The sequence below is a fragment of the Podarcis tiliguerta genome (genome assembly GCF_965153285.1).
Source record: "Podarcis tiliguerta genome assembly, chromosome: 7".
Taxonomy (NCBI): domain Eukaryota; kingdom Metazoa; phylum Chordata; class Lepidosauria; order Squamata; family Lacertidae; genus Podarcis; species Podarcis tiliguerta.
In genome coordinates, this window is record NC_139540.1 from 61,936,025 (window position 1) to 61,959,958 (window position 23,934).

Sequence of the window (23,934 nt, forward strand, 5' to 3'; positions counted from 1 at the left end):
CAAGTTGGGTATTAAGGTCAGGAGACGGGGGCCTGTTTTGCATCCCTTCTTTTTCCACAGTGACATCTGCATGGGAGCAGAGCAGCGCTCCCTCTGTACCTCCTGCCTACCAGAGCAAATCCTATTGCATTTTTCTGACCAAAAACACCAATTTATGTAGGCATCACATGCTAATGCTGTGTGGAAGCCACATTATCTTAGTTGGATGCTGCTGCTGCTGCAGACTGTTTAGTTTTATTGGATTGTTATGGCTTTATTTTATGATTGCATGTTGAATCGAACACTCCTTGGAGCAGAATTGCAAGTAAATTTTTATTAAGTTAATAGTGCTGCCCAGAGACCCACACCCCAGGCACTTGTGGACACCCACATAAGAAATCTGCAATGGGTGATGCACCCTTCCAGAAAGGCAGCTGCCATTGCCAACCCCCCCCCCCCAAAAGACCCTGTACCATTCAGTTTTTCAAAATTTTATTTTGCATATTTCCCAATTGTTTGGAGAGTGGCAGAAAAAGTATAATATGGATCATAAGTGCCAACTCCCTTGGTTCCCAAGCACCCACAAATCTCCCCATGAAGGGACCAGGCACCCACAAATTAAAGTGTCTGGGCAATGCACGCTGCATGGCACCCACGGCCCTGGGCAACTATTGTCACGGGGCCAAGCTGACACTCCTGATAGCGATCATACTGCAAGGGAAGCAATGAAAGCAATGGATTCACACAGGAGGAGGGGAAAGTGGAGCGTTGCACCAAAGGGATTGCTCAGCAGCAGTTGTTGTTGTTGTTTCGTTGTTTAGTCATGTCCGACTCTTCGTGACCCCATGGACCAGAGCACGCCAGGCACTCCTATCTTCCACTGCCTCCCGCAGTTTGGTCAAACTCATGCTGGTAGCTTCGAGAACACTGCCCAACCATCTCCCCTTCTCCTTGTGCCCTCAATCTTTCCCAACATCAGGGCCTTTTCCAGGGAGTCTTCTCTTCTCATGAGGTGGCCAAAGTATTGGAGCCTCAGCTTCACAATCTGTCCTTCCAGTGAGTCAGCAGCAGTATCACTATTCCAATCCTATACACTTCTTCCCAGTCAACAGACAGAAGAAGGTATTTAGATCTTCCCTGGATGACAAGGCCCTTCAAACATCCATGTCTCTCTCTTGGGTATGACTTCTAGATCAGAGATTTTTTTTAAAAAAATGCAGTTCTGCTCCATTGGGTAAATTAGTAAAGCTAATGACAATTGTGGATTCATAGAACAAGGCTGTTGAAGACGTGACTTTAAAGAATTTCCTACACGATTTCAAACCCAACTTCCCTGGCATCCACAGGCAATTAACATTTTATCCATTGTGATTTTAGATATGTATAATTAATGCTACCCTATTCTATAGTAAGTATTGTTATAAAGCTTTTAACTTGTGTCTCTCCCATTTAAAGTCTCTCCCTTCTAAAAATGCAATTTCCACACTGTTTTTTGTCAGGTAAGTGTTTGCAAAATAACTTCACCAAAAAAAGTTTCACGAAAAGGTATATAATTTACATTTTCCAATTTCTAAACAACCGGTGCACTATAGAATGGAAAGTTTTGTCTAAACTGCTGTTGCAGTCATTAGCAGTACAGTGACGCGACATGACGACTCCTAAGTAAGCCCTGTTGTGTTCAGACTTACTCTCAAGCAAATGTGCATAGGATCTAAGTATTTAAAACAAGGAGCAAAAGAGCAATACTCCTGTACTTTGAGCCCTCTTTCCTTGAAGTAAAAGGTTGTAGTCTTTCATTTTAACAATCCCAGTAAGCAAATGAGTATCCAGTTTAAAAATAGGAAATTGCACATCCCTTGTTGAAGAAAATGAGAAAAGCAAGGGAAAGACATTCACTAGAGCTTATTCAGTATGCAATACTGAATGTTGGCATGACATCCATGTTTATGCTTTCCTTGCACTGTTTATAACAATAACTTAAACAAATCATTATCTCTATAGCCACTGCTCATTTGCTTTGAAGTAAAATGAAAGGGTTCCTCCCACCTCAACAATTAAGAAACTGAATATCTGTCTTGCACTGGGAGGTGAAGAATGGTTGGCGGGGTAAGAGAGATTTCCATGACTGCCATGTGGCTAGGCTGGCTTCCCTATTTCCCCTTCCTCAAATCAAGATGTGGGACAAATGAAAGGCTAACAATTTGCTTAATCTCCACCCCCAAAAAAGGAATTGTGGAAAAGGCTGAGGAAGAGGGGATGGAGTGCAGATTGCAGAAAATCTGGTATTCAACCATTACCTTTGAAGTTAAGAATTCTAGTTCTCAGTTAAAACTGGGATTTCCATCACTTTCAAATGTGCTCATGAAACAAAGATTAATGGCAGATTGATTATATATATTCAGTGGGTAGTATGCACAACAACCAGCAATTGTGCACATTTACCAGGCCTCTCCCATGAAGAGAGAATTGTGCACATTAACCAGCCAATATACATAACCCTCAACAAATATTGGGGCATGAACCTATATCAAGTGAATTTTGTATATTGTCTGGGCAGCATGTGCTTTCTCCAATCAGTACACACAGTCTCTAAGAAACATGCCCCCTTTTCTATTTTTTCTGTTTATATTATTGTTGTTGTTAAGCAGTGTGCACTCTGTGCTCCCTGGGCTGCTATTGGCCCACCAGCCAAGCAGCAGGAAGAAGTGGATCAAAATAATTTATTTTTAAACAGTTTCTCCAAAGGAGCCCTTTTTTCTTCAGTCCAGCTCCCTTTCCACCAAGAGCCAACCAGTTCAACAGCACAAGGAAGACTGCAAGGAGAGGGGTTATTTATTTATTTATTTTTTTAAAAACCTCCCCTCTCCCTTTTACAACGCTGATAGAAATACCTCCCATTATCCTTTAAGCATAGGAAGAATTAGCTGGGGCAATTAGAATAATAAATATTCTAGGGAGCCAGTGTGGTGTATAGGGAGCCAGTGTGGTGTAGTGGTTAAGAGCGGTAGACTCGTAATCTGGTGAACTGGGTTCGCTTCCCCGCTCCTCCACCTGCAGCAACTGGGTGACCTTGGGCCAGTCACACTTCTCTGAAGTCTCTCAGCCCCACTCACCTCACAGAGTGTTTGTTGTGGGGGAGGAAGGGAAAGGAGAATTGTTAGCCGCTTTGAGACTCCTTTCAGTAGTGATAAAGCGGGATAGCAAATCCAAATCCAATTGAATCTATTGATTCAAAACCCTAAAATGTATTTTATATAATTGATTTTTTAAATTTCTATTCTTTGTATATCATATTGTTGTTTTATTGCTATGGCCGATGGCTGGTGCAAATAAAGATTCATTCATTCACAGAAAGATTCATTAATAGCAGCACAGGCCCAATTATCATGAGAACACTGCAGAGGAGGTACAGTTTATCTAGCCGAGAAGGGGTTGCTCAGCAGGGAAAAGAGGACTGGGAGAGAAAGCGTGAGAAGTACCTCTGATCTTAATTTTTGGCCCCACTCACTGCTTGCAAATTACCTCCCTCCCTGCCTTTTCACCCTGCATAAAACATTCTCAGTTACACTAACATTTAGGGGGGAACTCTATATTACTGTGTATGTTATAGTTTTCGTAAATGGATGTAACATTTTGCCCACACTTGCTCTCTAGCTGGATGTGGGATTGGGGGCCTTGCCAACAAGTATGAACTGCAGAGACGAGCAATCCCTAAATTCAAGCGCTGTGCTGATGTGCCTCCAGCAACGTTCCCCCTGCCCCCAGTATCTCCATGCTAAAATATAAACATCCCAATATGCCTAAGAAGCCTTGCTCTGTATTCAATTAATCCTTGTTGCCTAATGGGAAAGGTGCCTTTGCTTCAAATAGACGTTATGTCACTCTTTCGCCGTTGGGTAAACAGAACATCTAACCTCTTTACAAGCAATACCCTCTAAGCAACCATAATATTGAAAATGACAAGATAAGTATTTTTTGCATATGCACCTGTGTGGGGCAGTTCGCTAAAAACATATGCTTTTATGGCTGAGGATTTAAATGATGAAGCAACAGAAAACTGCAAATCATGATTCTTTAATAATGAAATGATTGAAGAACCTTAAACAAAACATTTATTTTGTTTGCTTAAAAGGAATTGAAGGACTGACTCCTAACATACTATGGCAACCAAAAAGCCATAATCATGATAGCCTGGATGCTTTTCACAGCTACTCAATCTGTCCAGCATGTTGACTTGCTATATGGTGTTATGAATTTGTGTGTGCCAGACTCCCCTAAATCCCTGGGTCTAGTAGGTGTTAGAATTTAATCAAGATTTGGGGTGTTAAATTATATGCCAGGCTTCTAATCCTTGGACCCAGCTTTCCATGTTCAGGAGATCACCTGGGAGATGGGCCATTAAGAAAACAAAGGAAAGGTAATGAGCCATTAAGAAAGCAAAGGCTCTGTGCTGGATAACAAATGGGTGAGGCTCCTTCTCCAGGTCTGAGATAGTTAGAACAAAAGCCAGAGTTAAGAGCCGAGAGTTGACCCTGATGTGAGGGGAAGGGGGGAGTTACAGGCTGGTAAAGACAGGTGGTAAAGACAGGGACGCAGGTGGCGCTGTGGGTTAAAGCCTCAGTGCCTAGGGCTTGCCGATCGAAAGGTCGGTGGTTCGAATCCCCGCAGCGGGGTGCACTCCCGCTGTTCGGTCCAGCGCCTGCCAACCTAGCAGTTCAAAAGCACCCCTGGGTGCAAGTAGATAAATAGGGACCGCTTACTAGCGGGAAGGTAAACGGCGTTTCCGTGTGCGGCTCTGGCTCGCCAGAGCAGCGATGTCACGCTGGCCACGTGACCCGGAAGTGTCTCCGGACAGCGCTGGCCCTCGGCCTCTTGAGTGAGATGGGCGCACAACCCTAGAGTCTGTCAAGACTGGCCCGTATGGGCAGGGGTACCTTTACCTTTACCTTTTTAAAGACAGCAAGCTGAAAAGCCAGAGCCATGCCTGACTTCTCTTGGAATCCAAGGCTGTGGCTATGGGAGAAGCGAGACTCTCTTGGGGTTGTTGATGCTGTGAACCCCTCCATCGTTGGCTCAGGTTGTATATATGTGTAAATAAACCATATAGTCTAAAGGTACCAAAGTGTCCGATGTGCCTCATTTCCAAAAGGAAATATTTAAGCACCTGGAGCCTTGCATTGCTCAGAGAATGGGGTGGCTTGCAACAATATATTAGCCATCTGGCTGCTCCCCATCAAGTGTAGCAAACTTGACTTTGCTGCTGTCTAATAAAATGCAATTCTAGAACCCTAAGGAATTCTAAAATGTTTGCATAAATAAATAAGTGTGAAGTATCGAATGTTCCAGTACGTATATACTATAAACAAATGTTTGAAAATTCTAGAGGGAAACTGAGTTACTGATCTGCACTAGACTGTATCAAGTTCACAAGGCATCAGTATACTACATAGAGCAGTTGCGTTAAATGTGAAGATTAACATTCTTGCAATGTCACTTAGTCACTATGTAATACATAATTTATTTTTGTTTTTAATCTCTGGCACCAGCAATAGAAACAAGAGATTCCGATTTGCTAATATGAGGTTTTTTAAAATATATTGCTACTTCTGGGAAACTACTCCTGGCCCTTTTGCACCACCTTGTGAACTTGATACAGTCTAGTGCAGAGGAAGAACCAGTTGGCATATACTAGGCCAGGAGATTCCTCTACTGCAGGGGTGGCTAAGCTTTGGCCATCCAGATACTGCTGGAGTAAAGCTCCTATCTCCCCTGACCATTGGTCATGCTGACCAGGGATGACAGGCATTAAGAGTTCAACATTTAGCCACTGCTACACTGGTATTTAGGGACGCGGGTGGCGCTGTGGGTTAAACCACAGAGCCTAGGACTTGCCGATCAGAAGGTCGGTGGTTGTAATCCCCATGACGAGGTGAGCTCCTGTTGCTCGGTCCCTGCTCCTGCCAACCTAGCAGTTCGAAAGCACCTCAAAGTGCAAGTAGATAAATAGGTACCGCTCTGGCGGGAAGGTAAACGGTGTTTCCATGTGCTGCTCTGGTTCGCCAGAAGCGGCTTAGTCATGCTGGCCACATGACCCAGAAGCTGTATGCCGGCTCCCTCGGCCAATGAAGTGAGATGAGCACCGCAACCCCAGAGTCAGTCATGACTGGACCTAATGGTCAGGGGTCCCTTTACCTTTTACACTGGTATTTAGGTAGCTCAAAGTGGGAGGCTGTGGAAGTGCGGAACATGGACTGGGGGGAAATAAAAGGTATTATACATTCCTGCTTAGATCATAAGTTAGAGAACTTAGCGCCTCAGCAGTTTTTGCTTCATGCAACCCCCTCAAAGCATTCCAAGTACAGTATTGTGATCTCTTACATTCACCATAAAAAATACTTTTGCATGACCACTTTAAGACTGCATAAAGTGATCATTCAAATATTTAGTACCAAGAACATGCTAAAGCACTGCACGAAGCCAGAAACACAAATTCACAAATTCCTTAGACACCATATCACCATCTATGTAGGAGTTTCCTTTTGATCTGCAATTTCAAAACTACCGTGAAAACATCACCAGCTTAAAAAAAAAAAGTACTGCGAGGACTTTCTTTTTCCCCAATTTCAATTCTTTCAATTTGGAGCAAAGCTGGGTGGTGGTGGTGAAACACATCAAAATGCAGTATTTCAAAAGAAATGACAGGATAGATACAGGATATGGGTTGTGGCTGGCATCATGTGTACTCTGCTTCTCAAACCAGCAGTGGGAGTGTACTGGGTACAGAGTAAACAGGAGTGTGTACACTCTAGACCAAAAGAACTATGAACTAGCATGGTGTGTTAAAAGTATGTTGCTTAATTCAGACTTGTACAGTCTGAATTAATAGTTACATGCGCTTCAGGTTACACACTCCACTAACCCAGAAATAGTGTTTCAGGTTAAGAACTTTGCTTCAGGATAAGAACAGAAATTGTGCTCCGGTGGAACAGTGGCAGCAGGAGGCCCCATTAGCTAAAGTGGTGCTTCAGGTTAAGAACAGTTTCAGGTTAAGAACGGACCTCCGGAACGAATTAAGTTCTTAACCTGAGGTACCACTGTATTTCTTTGTAACATATGATTGATAGACTAAGTTCCATCACCATTCTGATTTATGGGTGGGGGGCAATATATAGGCACCCTGAAATTTTGTCAGTACCATGCGTATTTGGAATATTGGGGTGGGGTGGTCTTTACAAACAGGCCATGCTCTCTACCTTTTCAGAATAGGACAGAGAAGCCAATCCTTGCCAAAAGCACACTGCCTATTTAAGGCCCAATTCTCAATTTCATGTCATATTGTTCTGCTTCTTTGTAAAGTTTCATTTTTTAAGATAAGAACTGTAGTACAGTGGTATCTTGGGTTACATACGCTTCAGGTTACAGACGCTCCAGGTTACAGACTCCGCTAACCCAGAAATAGTACCTCGGGTTAAGAACTTTGCTTCAGGATGAGAACAGAAATCGTGCTCCAGCGGTGTGGCGGCAGCTGGAGGCCCCATTAGCTAAAGTGGTGCTTCACGTTAAGAACAGTTTCAGGTTAAGAACGGACCTCCAGAACAGATTAAGTACTTAACCCGAGGTACCACTGTACACTACACTAGGAATAGTAGGGGGGAGAAGACAGAAGTGAAAGCAGCAATTAACTACATCTGATTAAAGCCTAGTTCCAGTTAAAGAATTGAAATGCATCATTGAGGCTTGAAAGCTGGGTACTAGTAAGAAGTTTCTGGTGTTGATTCATATTTCCTGGTACTTTATCCATGACATGACACGATTCAGAATTCGTCTGCTGTCTGTCTCTGTCTCTGTCTCTGTCTCTGTCTCTGTCTCTGTCTCTCTGTCTGTCTGTCTGTCTGTCTCTCTCTCTCTCTCTCTCTCTCTCTCTCTCTCTCTCTCTCAGGAATTTTACTTCTCACTGTCCCCCCAAAGGAAGACCTTAAACCAGCCTTTCAAAGCGTTTCCCCTGCACCAAGTCATCTACAAACACAAACCTCCATTAGTCACTTATGTTACAATAATGGACTACAAAGAAAATAGATTCAAATCTCTTTCAGGTGATTATCTGCCCAGCACAAAGGCTTTAAAAAAATATAGTTTTCAGATAAATAAAAAGTTCAGAAAAGCGAAAGGTCCCCAAAAGTAAAATGCAAAATAAAACAATGTAACAAAAAGAGAGCTCATAAACATATTGTCCAGCTTTCATATCTATCAAGGGTGTCAACAAACACCAGATGAATTACAGTGTGCTCAGATGTTCTGAAAAAGTAAGAGTCGCAAATTCCAAACATCCAACAAAGCAGGTGGCAAGGATTGTTTTAATTGTTCTGCATATGAAGCAACGTCCCACCATGCAGATTGAAGTAAGGCGCAGCTCTTATTTGCCAGGGGTGACTGGACATCTCTAAGCATGGCTTTAACTCACATGCACTTTAAGCACGGAACACAAAGGCAAATTAACATACTATCTATCCTCATTCATATTCCTGGCTGCACAACCCCAGGCAAGGGGCTGGTAACCAACTGTTGTAGTCTCTTCGCTGAGCAACAACCTGCAGAGCTCAGTGGAGTGGGAGGCCAGAAGATTATCTGAGGTGTACTTGCCTGGAGGCAGAGTCAGCATGCGAAGTCAGGTCCAGTCCTATGGTCAGGCGAGCGGCAATCCAGGGGTCAGGGAATCCGAGGGTCAAGGGTCAAGACAAGCAGGAAGCAGCAAGGTAGGACTAGAAACAGTAAGTGTGGTTACCAGCATCTGACTGCTGCTGGAAGCTCTGCTTAAGGCCAGCTGGTTCTCATCAGTGCCTTATCACCTGAAGGGTGATCAGCTGCAGGTGGAGTCACTCTGCCTTCTCCCCCTTCAGGCTGCTGTTCAGCAGGCGAAGCTAACTCCTGCCCCATGACAAATTGCTGCATTAGCAGCACTGAAGTGACCTCCCTGAGGTGCATGGAGGTCCTGGGCTGCCCAGTTTATAGAAGAGGTAAGACCATGTAGATGGCCTTCTCAGTGGTGGCACCCAAGCTGTGGAATGCCCTCCCACCAGATGTCAAAGAAATAAAGAACTATCTGACTTTTAGAAGACATCTGAAGGCAACCCTGTTTAGGGAAGGTTTTTTATGTTTGGTGTTTTTAATATTCTATTAGGAGCCGCCCAGAGTGGCTGAGGAAACCCAGACAGATGGGCGGGGTATAAATATTATTATTATTATTATTATTATTATTATTATTATTATTATTATATCATAACCATCATGGTTAGTAGCCACTGTTAACTTTATCCTCTAGGAAAGAATATCCTTCATTAAAGGATTTCCTTTATGAAAGATTCAGTCCTTTGAATCTTTCTACAATTCCCCCAGTGAAGTTTCCTTCCCCACAGAATCTGAAATGGAGTAGTTTGCATAACATATAGATGCCACCACCATCAGCAGAACTAGGTTAGGATACAATGAAACATCTTGCCTGCTTTTAGTGTGTAAATTTGGGGAGGGGTGGGGGGGCTTAAGATTCCATATAGCAAAATGCAGTCTACTGTTTAGGTTCTTTTGAAGAAACTTATCCAATATAATTTAATGAAATTAATTAACCAGACTTCTTTTAAAATATGTCTTAGCAAAGTGTTCATTCTGGTTCCCATACTTCTGTTGCCAACTGGGAGTGTTTTGAAAATTGATGTAAACATATCGTTGGACCAGAACTGAAAACATGAAAAATGTTCAGCAGGGTATTTCAACAGCGCAATCATTAAAGAAACCATTTCCTGCATAGTTATCGTAGTTCTACTGCTTAGCTTAATGATCAACATCATTTATCAAAACATCTACATTATATATATATATATATATATATATATATATATATATATATATCCACAATGAACTCAACATACCAAAATTCTCTCACGATCTCAGAATTTCATTGTGCATGCTGAAGTTCATTTTCATTATTCCCCCATCTCAAATGGCATAATATTTCAGTTCCAAAAACACTCTTCAAATGCCATCATCTTTTTTTAAAAAGAACTATCAACATTTTAATCAAGCCTGCTTTAATACTTTATTCTTCTGTACTCATCTTTCTACTGCATTCCAGCTGTCAGTCAGTATTCCTTAGAGAAGAGAGCAAAGATAATTCTCATCCATTCTGCATTATTCTCTGAGATAAGAATCACAATTGTGCAATGTACTTTCGTCCAAGTTAAGCACATTCCCTATAGCTGGAAACAATTTCTATGGGCTTTCCCACATTCTCTGTGTTAATGGACTACCAGAAGGATGAAGTGCATTTATAGCAAGACTTACACATACACAACCTAAACAACTCTGAAGTGCGTGCAGACTGTACAGTCATTTGTGGTCCTGCACCACTTCACATTGACTAAGAGGGACAAGAATGAGATGAGAACACTCAGCGCATCCATGCTGTGTAGCCTAGAATTGCAGGAACAACAATGCTCAGTCCCCAACACTGCAGCTTAGAACTCAGCTACACAGCTGCAAATGAAACGTTTTAAGTGCAATATACAATGTGATGCTAGATGGCGATGGTGAGCCTTATGGAAAATTCTGTGTATTTTTAAAAACACTTTTTTAAAAAGTATTTTCAGACCGGTTTTTATACGTGTGTAGATTCCACCTGGGTCTTTACATCGCCAATGGTTGCAAACATTCACTGCACTCATAGGAGACCATTACACCCAACTATCAAAGCACAATTCTTTTGAAATCGCCTCACCAAAATGCCTACACACAACACAGGGTTCACCAAAGCTTTTCCCTAACCCATGGGCCCCAGATATTTCTGCTAAACTTACACGTGGCATCTCTTAAAGTATTTGCTTCTGCACAACACAAGTTATTTGTGCTTCTGGTTTTGTTTTGTTTCACTTATCTGCAATATTTAAACTAGCTCTAAGGGTTTAGCCACACTTCCTCTTGTCTTACTGCTTCTTCCCTCCGGGAAAACTGCTCTTTGGTGCTCAATTGAAGCAAATGGCAACTCTGGTTTTCTCCTGCTAAAGAACACGTTTTCCCTAGAAAAGGAGCGGGCAAGGGGGAAACTGTTCAGACTCGTTCTTAGAAAGCATGGGCCAAGCAGACAAGCCCTAAGTAACTGCCACTTTTTTGGGGGGGGGGGGAGCAAGTAGTAAGCTATATTCTCTCTTTCTGATGATAAATAGTTGAAGAGGAAAATCAGTATGTTCCGTAAGGGCTTTAAGTACCTACCTTTCCTAAATCAGAAAAGGGGTGGCTTTTTTATTTGATTATTGTACAGTTGATGTTTGTGTCTGCACCTAGCGATGCCTTTTATCAGCATATATACCAAGAAGCAACTCCCAAAGGATCAGAGGAATTATGTGCATTTGGGAGGGGTATTTAGGGAACGAGTCGCTAACCTGCGTCCATCCATACACAGGAAAAGACAGACCCTGTTTTCCTAGACGGTATGTCAGACTTTAACCACACAAACTCACAGCCGCTGAAGTTTTTAGTGCTTTTAATATCCAACATAAATTAAGGGACTGGAAAGTATAAAATGCTCTGGAATATGCTGGCACGTGGTTTACCTAGGAAGATAGGACGTCTGGAAAGAGGTCATAATTTTGGTAGTATAGAATGTGTTTTACATGCTGGAGGTATCAGGTTCAATTCCTGGCATGAAAAGGATTTGGGGCAGTATACCTGCTTGAAACCTAGGGTCAGGAGAGACATGGCTGGGCAAGATGGAACAGTGATCTGATATTGCAGTGGTACCTTGGTTCTCAATCTGTTCCGAAAGTCTGTTCCAAAACCAAAGCGTTCGAAAACCAAGATGCGCTTTCCCATAGAAAGTAATGCAAAACGGATTAATCCGTTCCAGACTTTTAAAAACAACCCCTAAAACAGCAGTTTAACATGAATTTTACTATCTAACGAAACCATTGATCCATAAAATGAAAGCAATAATCAATGTACTGTACTATAAAATAAATAAGACAGTATTGTAGATGATAAAAATTAAAATTATTATTTTTTCTTACCTGCACTGATGATAGTCATTATTTGGATGGGGGGCTTTTATCCATTTCCGCAGTCACACGATAAATCAGTCAGTAGCGGAACTGGGTTCCACACAGTCACAAAAACAAATTAACCGAAAAAGCCTCAAAAACAAAAACGCAAAATAAATAGCAAGAACAAAAGCGCCAAACTTAATCCATTCCGGAAGTCCATTTGCCTTCCAAAATGTTCAAAAACCAAGGTGCAGCTTTCAATTGGCTGCAGCAGCTTCCTACACTCAAATGGAAGTTGCGTTGGACGATCGGCTTCCGAAAAACGTTCGCAAACCGGAACACTTACTTGCGGGTTTTTGGTGTTTGGGAACCAAGGCATTTGATTACCAAGGCGTTTGAGAACCAAGGTACTACTATATTGCACACACACATTCACACAAACATACACAGAGTCTCTGAGTGACTAGAAGTTTTGCAGGTCCCATAACATCCCTTAAGTTTTACTTCCTTTCAGTGAAAATTACTGAAGACTGCTGCAGTTTCTGTGATATAAGGTTTTTATTACACACACACACACACACACACACACACACAAACAGGGTAAGATAGAAGGGTCTCAGAGTTATCACTCCAACAGATCCTGTTCCCCATCAGGTCTTTCTTTCAGACTCAGTTTCAAGACTGCATTGCTGTTGTTCTCTCACACACAGACCTTAATGACATCGCCTCCAGCCAGGCAAGTGGGGGCAGGACAAAGAAATGCCCCCTTCCAGAAGCATCTTCAGCTATTTTGTTTCTCTGGCAGCACACTGCACAACTAAATAGATGGCTAAGTATCGGTAAAGGCCCGTTCCACAACAAAAGAGAACATGTCCCACTGATATTAACCATTTTCTGCAGTCCTCTGCTGGCAAACACTAATATTGCCATTAGAAAATCCAATGGCTACCAGGCAGCGGCGAGGGGGCAGGACGCGGAGCGTGCCCTCCCACGCGCCACAGCTCAGGGTAGGAGAGGGGCGGGGAAGCTGTTGCTCATTCTCCTCCTGCTCTCCGCAGCTGGGTCAGACACGCACCTCACCACAGCTGGGGATGGCTGCTCTCTACCGCCAGGTCAGAAGAGCTGCTGCTGTCGGGCGCGAGGTGTGCACCAGCCATTTTGTCACCCTCCTCAGTCATAACACCCGGGGCGGGCCGCACCGCCCTTCCTAAGCCTCTGCTACCATGGACCCCAAGACGGCATCTAGCACAACCCCAAACCTGCAGCAGTACAAATCAGCTTCGTTTGTTCAAAGAAGCAGAGGTTAATGGTATAGGTGGCACTCATCAACCTTCCAAGATAATGCAAGAGTTTAACAAGAGCAATACTATGCAAATTTATTCAGAAGGAAGTCCCACTAAGTTCAATGGATCTCAGTGCTATAAAATTTTAGCCTAAGAGTTGTAGCCAATCTTAGTCTTAGTTAGAAAATAGACGATTGAAATTAAGGTAAGGAAAGGTAAAGGACCCCTGGACGGTTAAGTCCAGTCAAAGGCGACTATGGCGTTGCGGCGCTCATCTCGCGTTCAGGCCGGCGTTTGTCCACAGACAGATTTCTGAGTCATGTGGCCAGCAGGACTAAACTGCTTCTGGCACAATGGAACACCGTGACGGAAACCAGAGTGCATGGAAACACCATTTACTTTCCCGCCGCAGTGGTACCTATTTATCTACTTATGTACATTGACGTGCTTTCGAACTGCTAGGTTGGTAGGAGCTGGGACAGAGCAACAGGAGCTCACCCCATCGTGAGTATTCGAACCGCCAACCTTCTGATCAGCAAGCCCAAGAGGCTCAGTGAAATTAAGAGACGTAGATAACTTCCGTTCATTAATTTTAATGGGTTTACTCTGAGTACAACTAAGTTGCATACAACCCTAAGTGTTTCATTACTGCACAGGTGCTTATTCCAGTGAACAAGCCTTTGGGTTTGTTTTCAATATTGGATGGGCATACATGCTCATGACCTAAATGCAATATATGTTTGAATGAAACAGACCTCTGGTATCATACTTAGAGTCAGCTATCCTAAGCCAGCCAAAGACCTATGGAAACAGTACCATGGTCAGTACCATATATTCATGGAACCTGAACACAGCGTTGCAATAGGCATAGACAGTGATCTCTTCCAGATGACCTATTTATTGAGCATGCATTCGGATTTGTCTGCAGGGAGATGCAGTGTCAATCAACTGTTATACCATACTTTCCAGAGTATTTTCTCATCACTTTCCTTACTGCAATAAGTTCAATTATTTTGGAAGTGTGTTTGTGGCACAAGAACACCAGATTCACTTTAATTGTGTAAGTTGATTCTGCTGGTATGTGACTGAATCCCATCCACAAAAGTCGTGAAAGCCTGGGGACAGTCAGTGGCTACCTGAGGTGACTAATGAGCAAGGGATGTGCAGCAACGAAACTGTGCAAAGTACATAATGCTATTCAAAGTCCTCATTAGCACAATCCTGAATTAACAATGGCCAATTTAATGGTTGGACTTCACCCCCAAAGGAGCGCTCCTCCGTTGTCTCCTAAAACAGATGGGTGCCAACCAAATTAACAATATAACTTCACTGGATTGTAGAAACAAGCCCTTTATTTATGTTGCACCCAATAGGTGTGATTTCATATGCCACAACCACTACTCCATCTAGCCCAGAGCTTACTCTAGTCATCGGCAGCTCTCCAAAGCCTTAAGCTGAGATGTTTCTGGACGTATTTTAATCTTAGACACCAGGGACTGAACCCGGGATCTTCTACATGCAAGTAAATTTGCAATGTATGGAATCAGGAAACTTTTGAGGTATTCAAAATATTTGTTTATGTCCCATACAGCTAAAAGCTCCTCTGAAATGAGAGGAGGCTTTAATCCAGGTGTAGGCAAACTCGGCCCTCCAGATGTTTTGAAACTACAATTCCCATCATCCCTGACCACTGGTCCTGTTAGCTAGGGATGATGGGAGTTGTAGTCCCAAAACAGCTGGAGGACCTAGTTTGCCTATGCCTGCTTTAATCAATTAATATTGATTGTACAGATGGAGAGGTGAAAGGCTCCTGCTGCTTTTGAGTGGTCCATTCATAACTACCAAATTGGCTGTTTGGCCTGCACATCCAAATGTGCTTTTTAGACACTTCCACCATCCCGAGAGGTGGGTACACAGAGAGACACACATCTACATAAATAGGTACATACATACATGCAGAGAAGCTGGCAATAGTTCAGTAAATGGGTGTAGCCCCCCCATCAAGTAAATACAGTGGTACCTCGGGTTACATACGCTTCAGGTTACATACGCTTCAGGTTACTGACTCCACTAACCCAGAAATAGTACTTCAGGTTAAGAACTTTGCTTCAGGATAAGAACAGAAATCGTGCTCCGGCAGCGCGGCGGCAGCAGGAGGTCCCATTAGCTAAAGTGGTGCTTCAGGTTAAGAACAGTTTCAGGTTAAGCACAGACCTCCGGAACGAATTAAGTACTTAACCCGAGGTACCACTGTAAATAAATAAAACCTTGACTAAAAAGTAAAAATAGTAGAAAGATTTTGACAGCTTTTTCTGAGCACCTGGGGCCAAAAGAAAAGTAATTTAAAGCAACTCTTGTTGAGACATTTCATTCCGAATCTGCCAGACAGAGGATGATGACAGATGGGTGTCTTGTTCCCCCCCCCCTCCCCACTCCACATAAATCCTGGCTGCACCCATGCTCCAGTAGGCTCGCTTCTCGGGCTTCGTATGCACCTGCCAACTTCATAAAACGGCATCATGCAAATCATGTCACCTGAACGCAACTCAACTATGCGACTTAAGATTTCGGAGCTCATTTAGCACGTGAAATTGGCGAGGGGCGGCTGCAAGTGGGTGGCACTTTTTTGGCGCGACGCTAAACGGAGATTGCAACTTTCCAAGAAAATGAGAGAGAGAGAGAGTAACAAGAGAAGCCAGGCGGGGGTAGACAGAGTAAGCGAGAACCATAAATGCACTCCCACCCACCCCACGCGCGCGCTTCTTGTTTGCACGACCAGTTTCTAGCGCGCGCGCGCGCCACACGCGCACACGCCGCCAGGTGTTAACGAAGGCTCCACCCCTTTCCCCCTCCTCCTCCTCACACTCACCCAGGTTGACGAAGCTCATGACCATGTCCGCGTCGCTGAGGAAGGCGCTATCCTGCGAGGTGGCCAAGGCTGGGGAGCCGCCGCCGGCGCCGCCGGAGGATCCCGGGTGATGGCTGAGGAGCGTTTTCCGCTGCAGCGGGTGCGCCGTCGGGGTTTCCCGGCCGCTGGTGCGCTGCTGCTGCTGCTGCTCCTGCGTCCCCTCTTCGTCGTCCTCCTCGCTGGACAGGGTATTGTACAGATCCAGCATGAAGAGCGGCGCCGAGTTCAGCCTGCCCGGAGGGGGCACCAACTGTTGCTGCTGCCTCCGCTGGTGGTGCGTCGGCGGCAGGGGCGCCGCTCCTTGCTCCTCTGGCCGCGCCAAGCCGTGCGCCGGTCGGGGCCGGTGCGGCAAGCCCAGCACCGAGAGGATTTCCTTCTGCATCTCCCGCTTTTCGTGAGACTTGAGGCGCCGGTAGAGGAAGCCCGCCGCCGGGGACGACGACGCCGAGGAGGTGGAGACTGGCGCCTGAGGCTGCTCTTGGCTTCTGCTCGCGCCCTCGCCGCCGCCGCCCGCCAGCAGCGCCCCCGCGACGGGCGGCAGAGGCAGCGCAGGCGGCGGCGAGCAGCAGCCGCTACTGCACACCAGCGCCCACCACCAAAGCCAGCGCAGCCTCGGAGGCATCGCTCCTCCGCCCGCGCGCGCGCGCCTCGCCTAACCTGCTCGCTTTTTCGCCCTCGCAAGCGCTTCTCGAGCGCGCCCTGAGTCTCCTCGCTTTATCTACCCCCCCTCGGGGGCTTAATTCATTGAAAAGGGACGGGGAGGGTTGGGAGACTCCTTTATAGTCGTTAACCTCATTCCTCTGCCCTGGTCAGGTGCGAATTCCCCTCTAGATAAAGCGAAGAAAGGCTCGCGGAAGTTCCGCGCCCGCCCAGCGGGTCTCAGTTTCGCCCGGCGTCTGGTTTTTTTTTGCCTCCTCAGCCGGCCGTTTGCTTGCGCGTCGACGAGCAAAGTGAGAATGGCAAGCAGCGCAGGGGGGAGAAAGAGCAAGCCGCCTCGCCCCCGTTTCCCAGAGAAATTCCCTCGCAATTCGGGCAAGGAAAAGAAGATGCGCTTCTTGACAGAGCTGGGCGAGGGGTGGGAAGGACCCAAAAAGAAGGACCTCGACCTCAAATGCCGAAAGTAAAAAAAAAAAATGGGGGAAAGAAGCGTTCCTCCCACGTCCTTGCTTTCTCCCCAGGAACCAAATTCCTTGCAAAATAATAATTTAAAAAAGCCAAGCAGCCCAATTTCCAGCCGGGTTCCCTGTCAAATTCGCCTTGCGCGAAAGCCTGAGGGCGCTTTTCAAGGCAATCCCAATTGCGCGCGCTCTCCTCTCGCCAGCTCGGGCAGCCTCGAGTCACTCATGTGAGCGGCGGCAAGTTGCTCGCAGGTACCACGACCCAGCCGAGGGAAGCGCCCGCCTACTCCTCTCCTTGATGGGCAGCGGAGGCGACGATTAAAGAGGCTCCGGGTCCCTGTCTGTCATGGGCGAAGCCTCTCCTCCCCGGGAGGGGGCGGTCCCTCCTGCAAACTCCAGAGCTCGGCTTCTCTGCTCGTTTTCCCAGAATAAGATATAGGCGGATAAGGATTAAAACAGAGAAAGGACATTGCCGGAATGGAAACATGCATGTGCAAAGGACGAGGGAGGAATGCATTTGGTTTTCTTGTTGACCCCGAGCTAAAGAATTAGATTGGTTCTCAAGCGGTTGGCGCGGGCGGGGAAGGAGGGAGTCCCTGCCAGGATAAAATCCAGATGTTTTGGACCATGAGTTTCCTATCATACCTGACTATAGGCTGTTGTTTGAAACATCTGTAGGGCACCAGCTTGGAGACAGCTGCAATAAAATAATGCCTTCGACGGAACGTGGGCGAGAGGGTTTTTATTTTATTTTTTCCTAGCGAGGTTTCTGCAGGGTATTAAAGTTTGTTAATGTTTCTTATGGTGAAAGAGAAAAAAAGGAAGCAGTGGGGGGGAAAGATCAGGGAGGCAAAAGGAGAGAGATAATTTGGAACAGAAGTTAAGTTCTGTGTAGGAATTGGTAGCTTATTCAGATAGCATCCCATTCTTGAAGCACAGGCTAATTCTGTGCATGCTTTCCTTTTGTGTACCTCCCTATTCAGTATAATGGCTTAGTTCTGAAGAAACACATGTGGTATTGGCCTAAAATCCGCTAGGCGAACTCCACTGAACTACTCTGTGCAGACTTCCAGATTTCAAAGAGCTATTTAAAGCAAAAAAAACCCTCTTCTACTGTAGGTGTGGCCATGGAAGCCTCATTCCTTAAACCTAGAAACATAGTGCTGAAGGATACAATCAGGTGCCCTAGCATAGGTTTCTGTAATGGCCTCAAAGAAGGCAGGCACATCTCAGCTACATGCACACCTATGCTTACAGTTTGTCTAATCTCAGGTTCACAAGCCTGGAACGTTACCTAGAGTAGGTATTTCCAACCTTTTCAGAACCCACTTCTAATCAAAACAAGCATTTGGGGACCAATTTATTAATATTTTATTAATATTAATATTTTACTATATATCTGCATGGTCAAATATATATTTTACTATGTATTTGCACTCTTGAAGCAACCCACCTTGGATCAGGCCATGACCTGCTGGTGGGTCCCACCACCAGCTGAAGACCAGTACTCTGGAGAATATGCAAGGTGGAGTTGGAATAGCAGCACGGTCCTCTTCATCTCCAGATCATCAGAAGGAAACCTCCTTGTAACGGCACATACAATATTATAATTTACACCCTATCCATGTGTGCTTATGCCCGTGACTTTTCTGTTATGAAATGAGGGCATATGGAAACCCACCTAGAAACTATTTAGATCAGCAGCCATTCTAACCTTATTTGCTTGGCCTTGTGTTTCAGAATGATGTCCACCACATTACAGGCTCAGTCGTCATATCCATTATCAGTTCTTTTCCTGTTATTCCACAGGACAGTAGCTCTTCTTCTTCTTCTTCTTCTTCTTCTTCTTCTTCTTCTTCTTCTTCTTCTTCTTCTTCAGAAAGCAGGTGCCAAGTATAGATATTAAGTTTTAACACCACCCTGAGCTCCTTTGGTAGGAGGAGTGGGACATAAACTAAAAAAAAACCACACCACTGATGTAAATTAACAAGGTTCTGTAACAAATTCTACCCTTTCTAAAGAAAGAAACCACAAAAAACCCACCCTAATATAAAACACCTCCTATCTAAAAAGTCCAAACATATGCAAAAGGCACTTTTCACTAGAGAAGTGCGTTAGAAATTGTTCCAAAGTCTTGCTTCCACAAAATCTGATCACACTAACTCCATGGAAGCCAGAGAGTTTCACAGGGGTGGGGAACCTGTTGCTCCCCATCCTGATACTACTGGACTACAACTCCGATTATCCTCAGCCATAGACTGTGCTGGCTGGGACTAATAGAACTGGAGTCAAGCAACTTCTCAAAGGCCACAGATTTCCCCACCCTTGGTTTAGGATATGAACTTGTCTTCATCCACCATTATTCCTATTCCCTGATACCGTATCAGCTGAGCTAAACACTTATCTGGATCAAGATAGAGTCTATTTAAATAAAAAACTTTATAATCACAACTTGAAAAATTCTCTCATCCTTTTTAACAGCGAGTTTAACCTCCCACACCCTATGCCATACTTTGTACAAAGGTTCTTACTTGAAGCTGCTTTGGAGTGAATGACTTAGTGAATGCAGCTTTTCAGAATAAATTCTCTTAAGTTCAGTGGGTCTTGTTTGGAATTGTCCATTGCAAACAGGGTAACTAACTAGCTGCAACAGATGAAAGCTGCTGGGCTTTTAAAGCAGGGGTTGGAAAAAAATGTGGCCCTCCGGATGGTGGACTCAGACTCCCATAAGTACTAGCAAGCATGGTTGGGAATTAAGGAGAGTTGCAATCCAAACAGAATCTGGGAGGGCCCTAAGTTCACCATCCCAAAATGTGCAGCGATGGGACATTCAACATAGCTGCTTCACAGCTTAGTGCTACAAGAGAGAAGCTGCATCTGCTGAAATTGCCTCCTCATCTATACAGCTATTGAAAGGCAGAGCAGCCCTGTCCTAACTTTCCAGGTCAGTCCACTGACTTACATAGGGGCGGTGACCTAGTGTGTTTTTTTAATGGATCTGTATGGATCTTAAGGATCCAGGTCCATTTGAAAAGGGGTCACAAGAACGGGTACCCTTGCTGGCTGCCGAGCATGTAATGGAAAAGAAGTTCACAGATGATCAGATGCAAGTTTATATACTCCCATGTGTTTCCTCCTCCCTTCCACGACTTATTTATGGAGGCCTTCAAACCGAAAACAACGTATCTTATTACACAAGGAGAGTGGTTAACAGGAAGTATAATAACCTGTGAGTAACTTTAACAGGAAGTCCATGAACTTAGAACAGGGTTGTTGTTGTTTATAAACTAAGCAGTTAATCTTTGTTCATTCCAAAAGATCCTTTAAGATAACAGGCATAGTTGCTTTTTGTTTTGCCTGACAAACAATCCAAGTAATAAAAAAAAAAGTGGGTTGCGTATTAAATTTTACATGTTTTAATAAAAACAATACTACTTAGAGCACTACATAATTAAGTGCTGCAAAAAAAACCACCACACAGCCCAATGTATTATCAGCGTTTTTACAACCACACAAAGGCACAGCACTGTTTTAGCTCCCGTGTTACAGATGTGGAAAGGCCAGCACTGAGCCTGGGAAACACGGGCTTGTCTAAGGCAAACCGAAACATTACGGCTCAGACAAGATTCTCTCCACCTATAAAAACAGAATTCTTTTTAATGTGCTCACCTTTAAGGTAGGAATGGGGAAACATGGGCGTAGCCAGGATTCATGGGGGGGGGCAGGCTTTATGTTAGGGTGCGGAACCTCAGTTATTTAAGTATTTTTACTGATTTTTATTGATTGGTGGGCAGCTACACCCATGTGAGGAACATATGGTCCTCCAGATGTTGCTGGACTACAATTCCCACCATGCATAGCAATGCATGCTAAGGCTGATGGGAGTTGGGAGTCCAACCATGTCTGGAGAGCTGCACAGCTACCCCATCCCTGTTTAAATGTAAAGTATTTCACCACTGCAGGACATTAGTAAAGGAAGAGGGAGGAATGTACAGAAAACTCTTCATCTTATTATCTCCCCTCCTACCACCTGCAGGGAACCCAGAGGGATTTTGAGGAGGTCTCCATTGATGCAAAGTTGACACAACAGTCCTAAAAACAAAATCATATTGTGACAGCATTCCCTAGAGATTAGCTATAGGAGAAACAGGGGCTGTAAAATATATAAAGGTAAAGGGACCCCTGACCATTAGGTCCAGTCGTGACCGACTCCGGGGTTGCGGCGCTCATCTCACTTTATTGGCCGAGGGAGCCAGCGTACAGCTTCCGGGTCATGTGGCCAGCATGACTAAGCCACTTCTGGTGAACCAGAGCAGCACACGGAAATGCCATTTACCTTCCCGCTGGAGAGGTACCTATTTATCTACTTGCACTTGACGTGCTTTCAAACTGCTAAATATAAAATATGTAATATGTAAAATATGTAAATATGTAAAATATATAGGCTATAACATATTAGCATAACTAAAAATTAATTGCTACAGGTGAGGTCCCACAACAAAACATCACAAAGGGTAAGATGCTCTCTCTTCTCCCTCTCTCTACCCATACTTTCTGGTTCTACAGCCTGAGTCACTCCTAGGGTTGACCTGGGAATGTTAACTTTGTTGTTGTCTTTTTACTCTGAAGCCAATGAGAGGTCTCTGGGGAAGAACACAAAACGTCCTCTGAGCTTATGGTACTCAGGCTTACACGACAGCATCTGGGGCAAAAACTGTGGGAGTGTGGTAGGAAACTTGTTCCACATAATACAGCTGATCATTTGAGGGGGGGTTCAAACGCAGTGCACCCCTCTTCTCAGCCAGCTCCTCATTACTTCGGTCACTCAGTCCTCCTCCCTTAACGTCCCCCCCCTTCCTCCTGGCTGAAAGCTGCCACTGGACTTCCTGCCTGCACACTCTTTGACCAAGTTCCCCTCCCAAGCTGTCAAGGGGGATGGAAGTATCACCATGAGCACAAGGGGATTCAGAAACTGAGCTGTGCAAATATATGCTTGATCATCTGCATCCCAAAAGGCCAGTTCTTTATTTTATTTACAGGGATGCATATCATTTGTTTAACTGCAAGCATTTCCAAGCGGTTTACGTAAAATAAAACCATACAGAATAAAACCATCATGCAACCAAACAGAAACCTGAACGCTACCTTAAAATGGCTGGTGGAGTAAGATAATTTTTGACATGCTCCTGAAGTTCAGCTAGAAGAGCGCCTGTCTAATTTCAGTTGGGAGGGAGTTCCACGGACTTCGGCCCGCAACACTGAATGCACGGCTTCTTCCACTACCAATTGCCTCAGGCTGAATGCTGTACTCCAGCCAAATGACTACTTAGCCAGTGAGGAATGGGCCCTGGATCCTGCCCTCTGCTGTCCAAGTTCCATGGCATCATGAGGGCAGGTTGCATGTCTCCAGGCGGTTTGCTGGCTTTTTCCCCAACCAATGTATTGCAGACCTCAAAGAAGTCACGCACATAAGTTGGGGCACCTTCTCCCAGCTTTCTCCCTAGTCCCAATTTAACTGGGCACCCTTCAAATTTGCATGGAGCATACCCATTTATTAAGAGGCAGAGCAATATTTACTTAGAGGCAAACCAATATATCTTCAGCCAGACCTTATTTACACTTGCACATTTGGAGAAGTATGACCCTGGGGAGTCAGAGCTCAATATTGCAATGTTTCCATTTGGATTCAGGTCATGTTACTTTAATTTTAAAAAACCAACAACCTCTGGATGCTCAACAACTGTCAAGGAACTAAGGAGAGGAAATGTGGATTTATACGTACATATATGTAAAATGAACATTTTTCCATTTGAAATTTTAAAGTTTTTTGTTTTTTTTAAGAGTACAGAAAATTATTCCTTGCTGAACAAAACGTAAAGGTGTTCCATGAGGTCTCAGGCTACAGAATTAAAACACCAATACTATTAAAAGAATGTTTCACCTCCTAATATTTGCTCTCTCTCACTCTCAAACTTTCCTTTCACTGTCCTGTCTTAGAATGTTATGAATGCAGAATACAGAATATCATATTTTCCTACTCATGAAGGACACCTGGTGGCGAACCAGAGTCAGCTTTCTAGAAATGATTCCATACAGGAAAAATGGCAAGTTTGCTTTTGGAATTAGCTCCTTTAAATTCTTGCCCTAAAGCCAAGGTACTGTCTGTGCTAGTACTCAGAAGGTGTGTCACCTCTTTGTCAGTGATGTGCTGCAAATACACTCATGAAATCATCACCAGAGGAATTTAAGATATAAAAGCATTTATCAGGGAGAAAAAAACCTAAAACACTGCACTTTAATGTATAATTTATCTGTCACCTTATAATCTCATCTTCCCTCCAAAGAGCTCAGGGTGGTATAATTGAAGTTATTTCATCTACATAAGAACCTAATGATGTAGGGTTGCAAAAATGTCTTTTTCAAGACCACCTAGTGTCGTTATTGCCTCAGGATTTCAATCTGGCCTTTTGAATGCATATCCAACTCTGTTCCCTATCACGAAGATTTCCTCTGGCAGCTTTAATGAGCAGGACAAAGGTTCCCAAACTGTGGTCCATGGACCACCAGTGGACAGCAAACTTCATTCAGGTGACCCGCAGCAAGCCCACATTATATGGCCG

At 44.4% G+C, this 23,934-nt stretch overlaps 1 protein-coding gene across 1 annotated transcript in view; it reads right to left on the reverse strand.

The window, feature by feature from the left end:
• Positions 1–18,427, reverse strand: part of BMP6 (bone morphogenetic protein 6) — an 88,121-nt gene extending 69,694 nt beyond the window's left edge. Inside the window, exon 1 of the mRNA XM_083449507.1 lies at positions 16,158–18,427. Within this exon, the coding sequence (XP_083305633.1) occupies positions 16,158–16,818 (661 nt within the window). The 5' untranslated portion in view covers positions 16,819–18,427. The remainder of the gene's footprint in view (positions 1–16,157) is intronic.
• Positions 18,428–23,934: the final 5,507 nt, after the last annotated feature.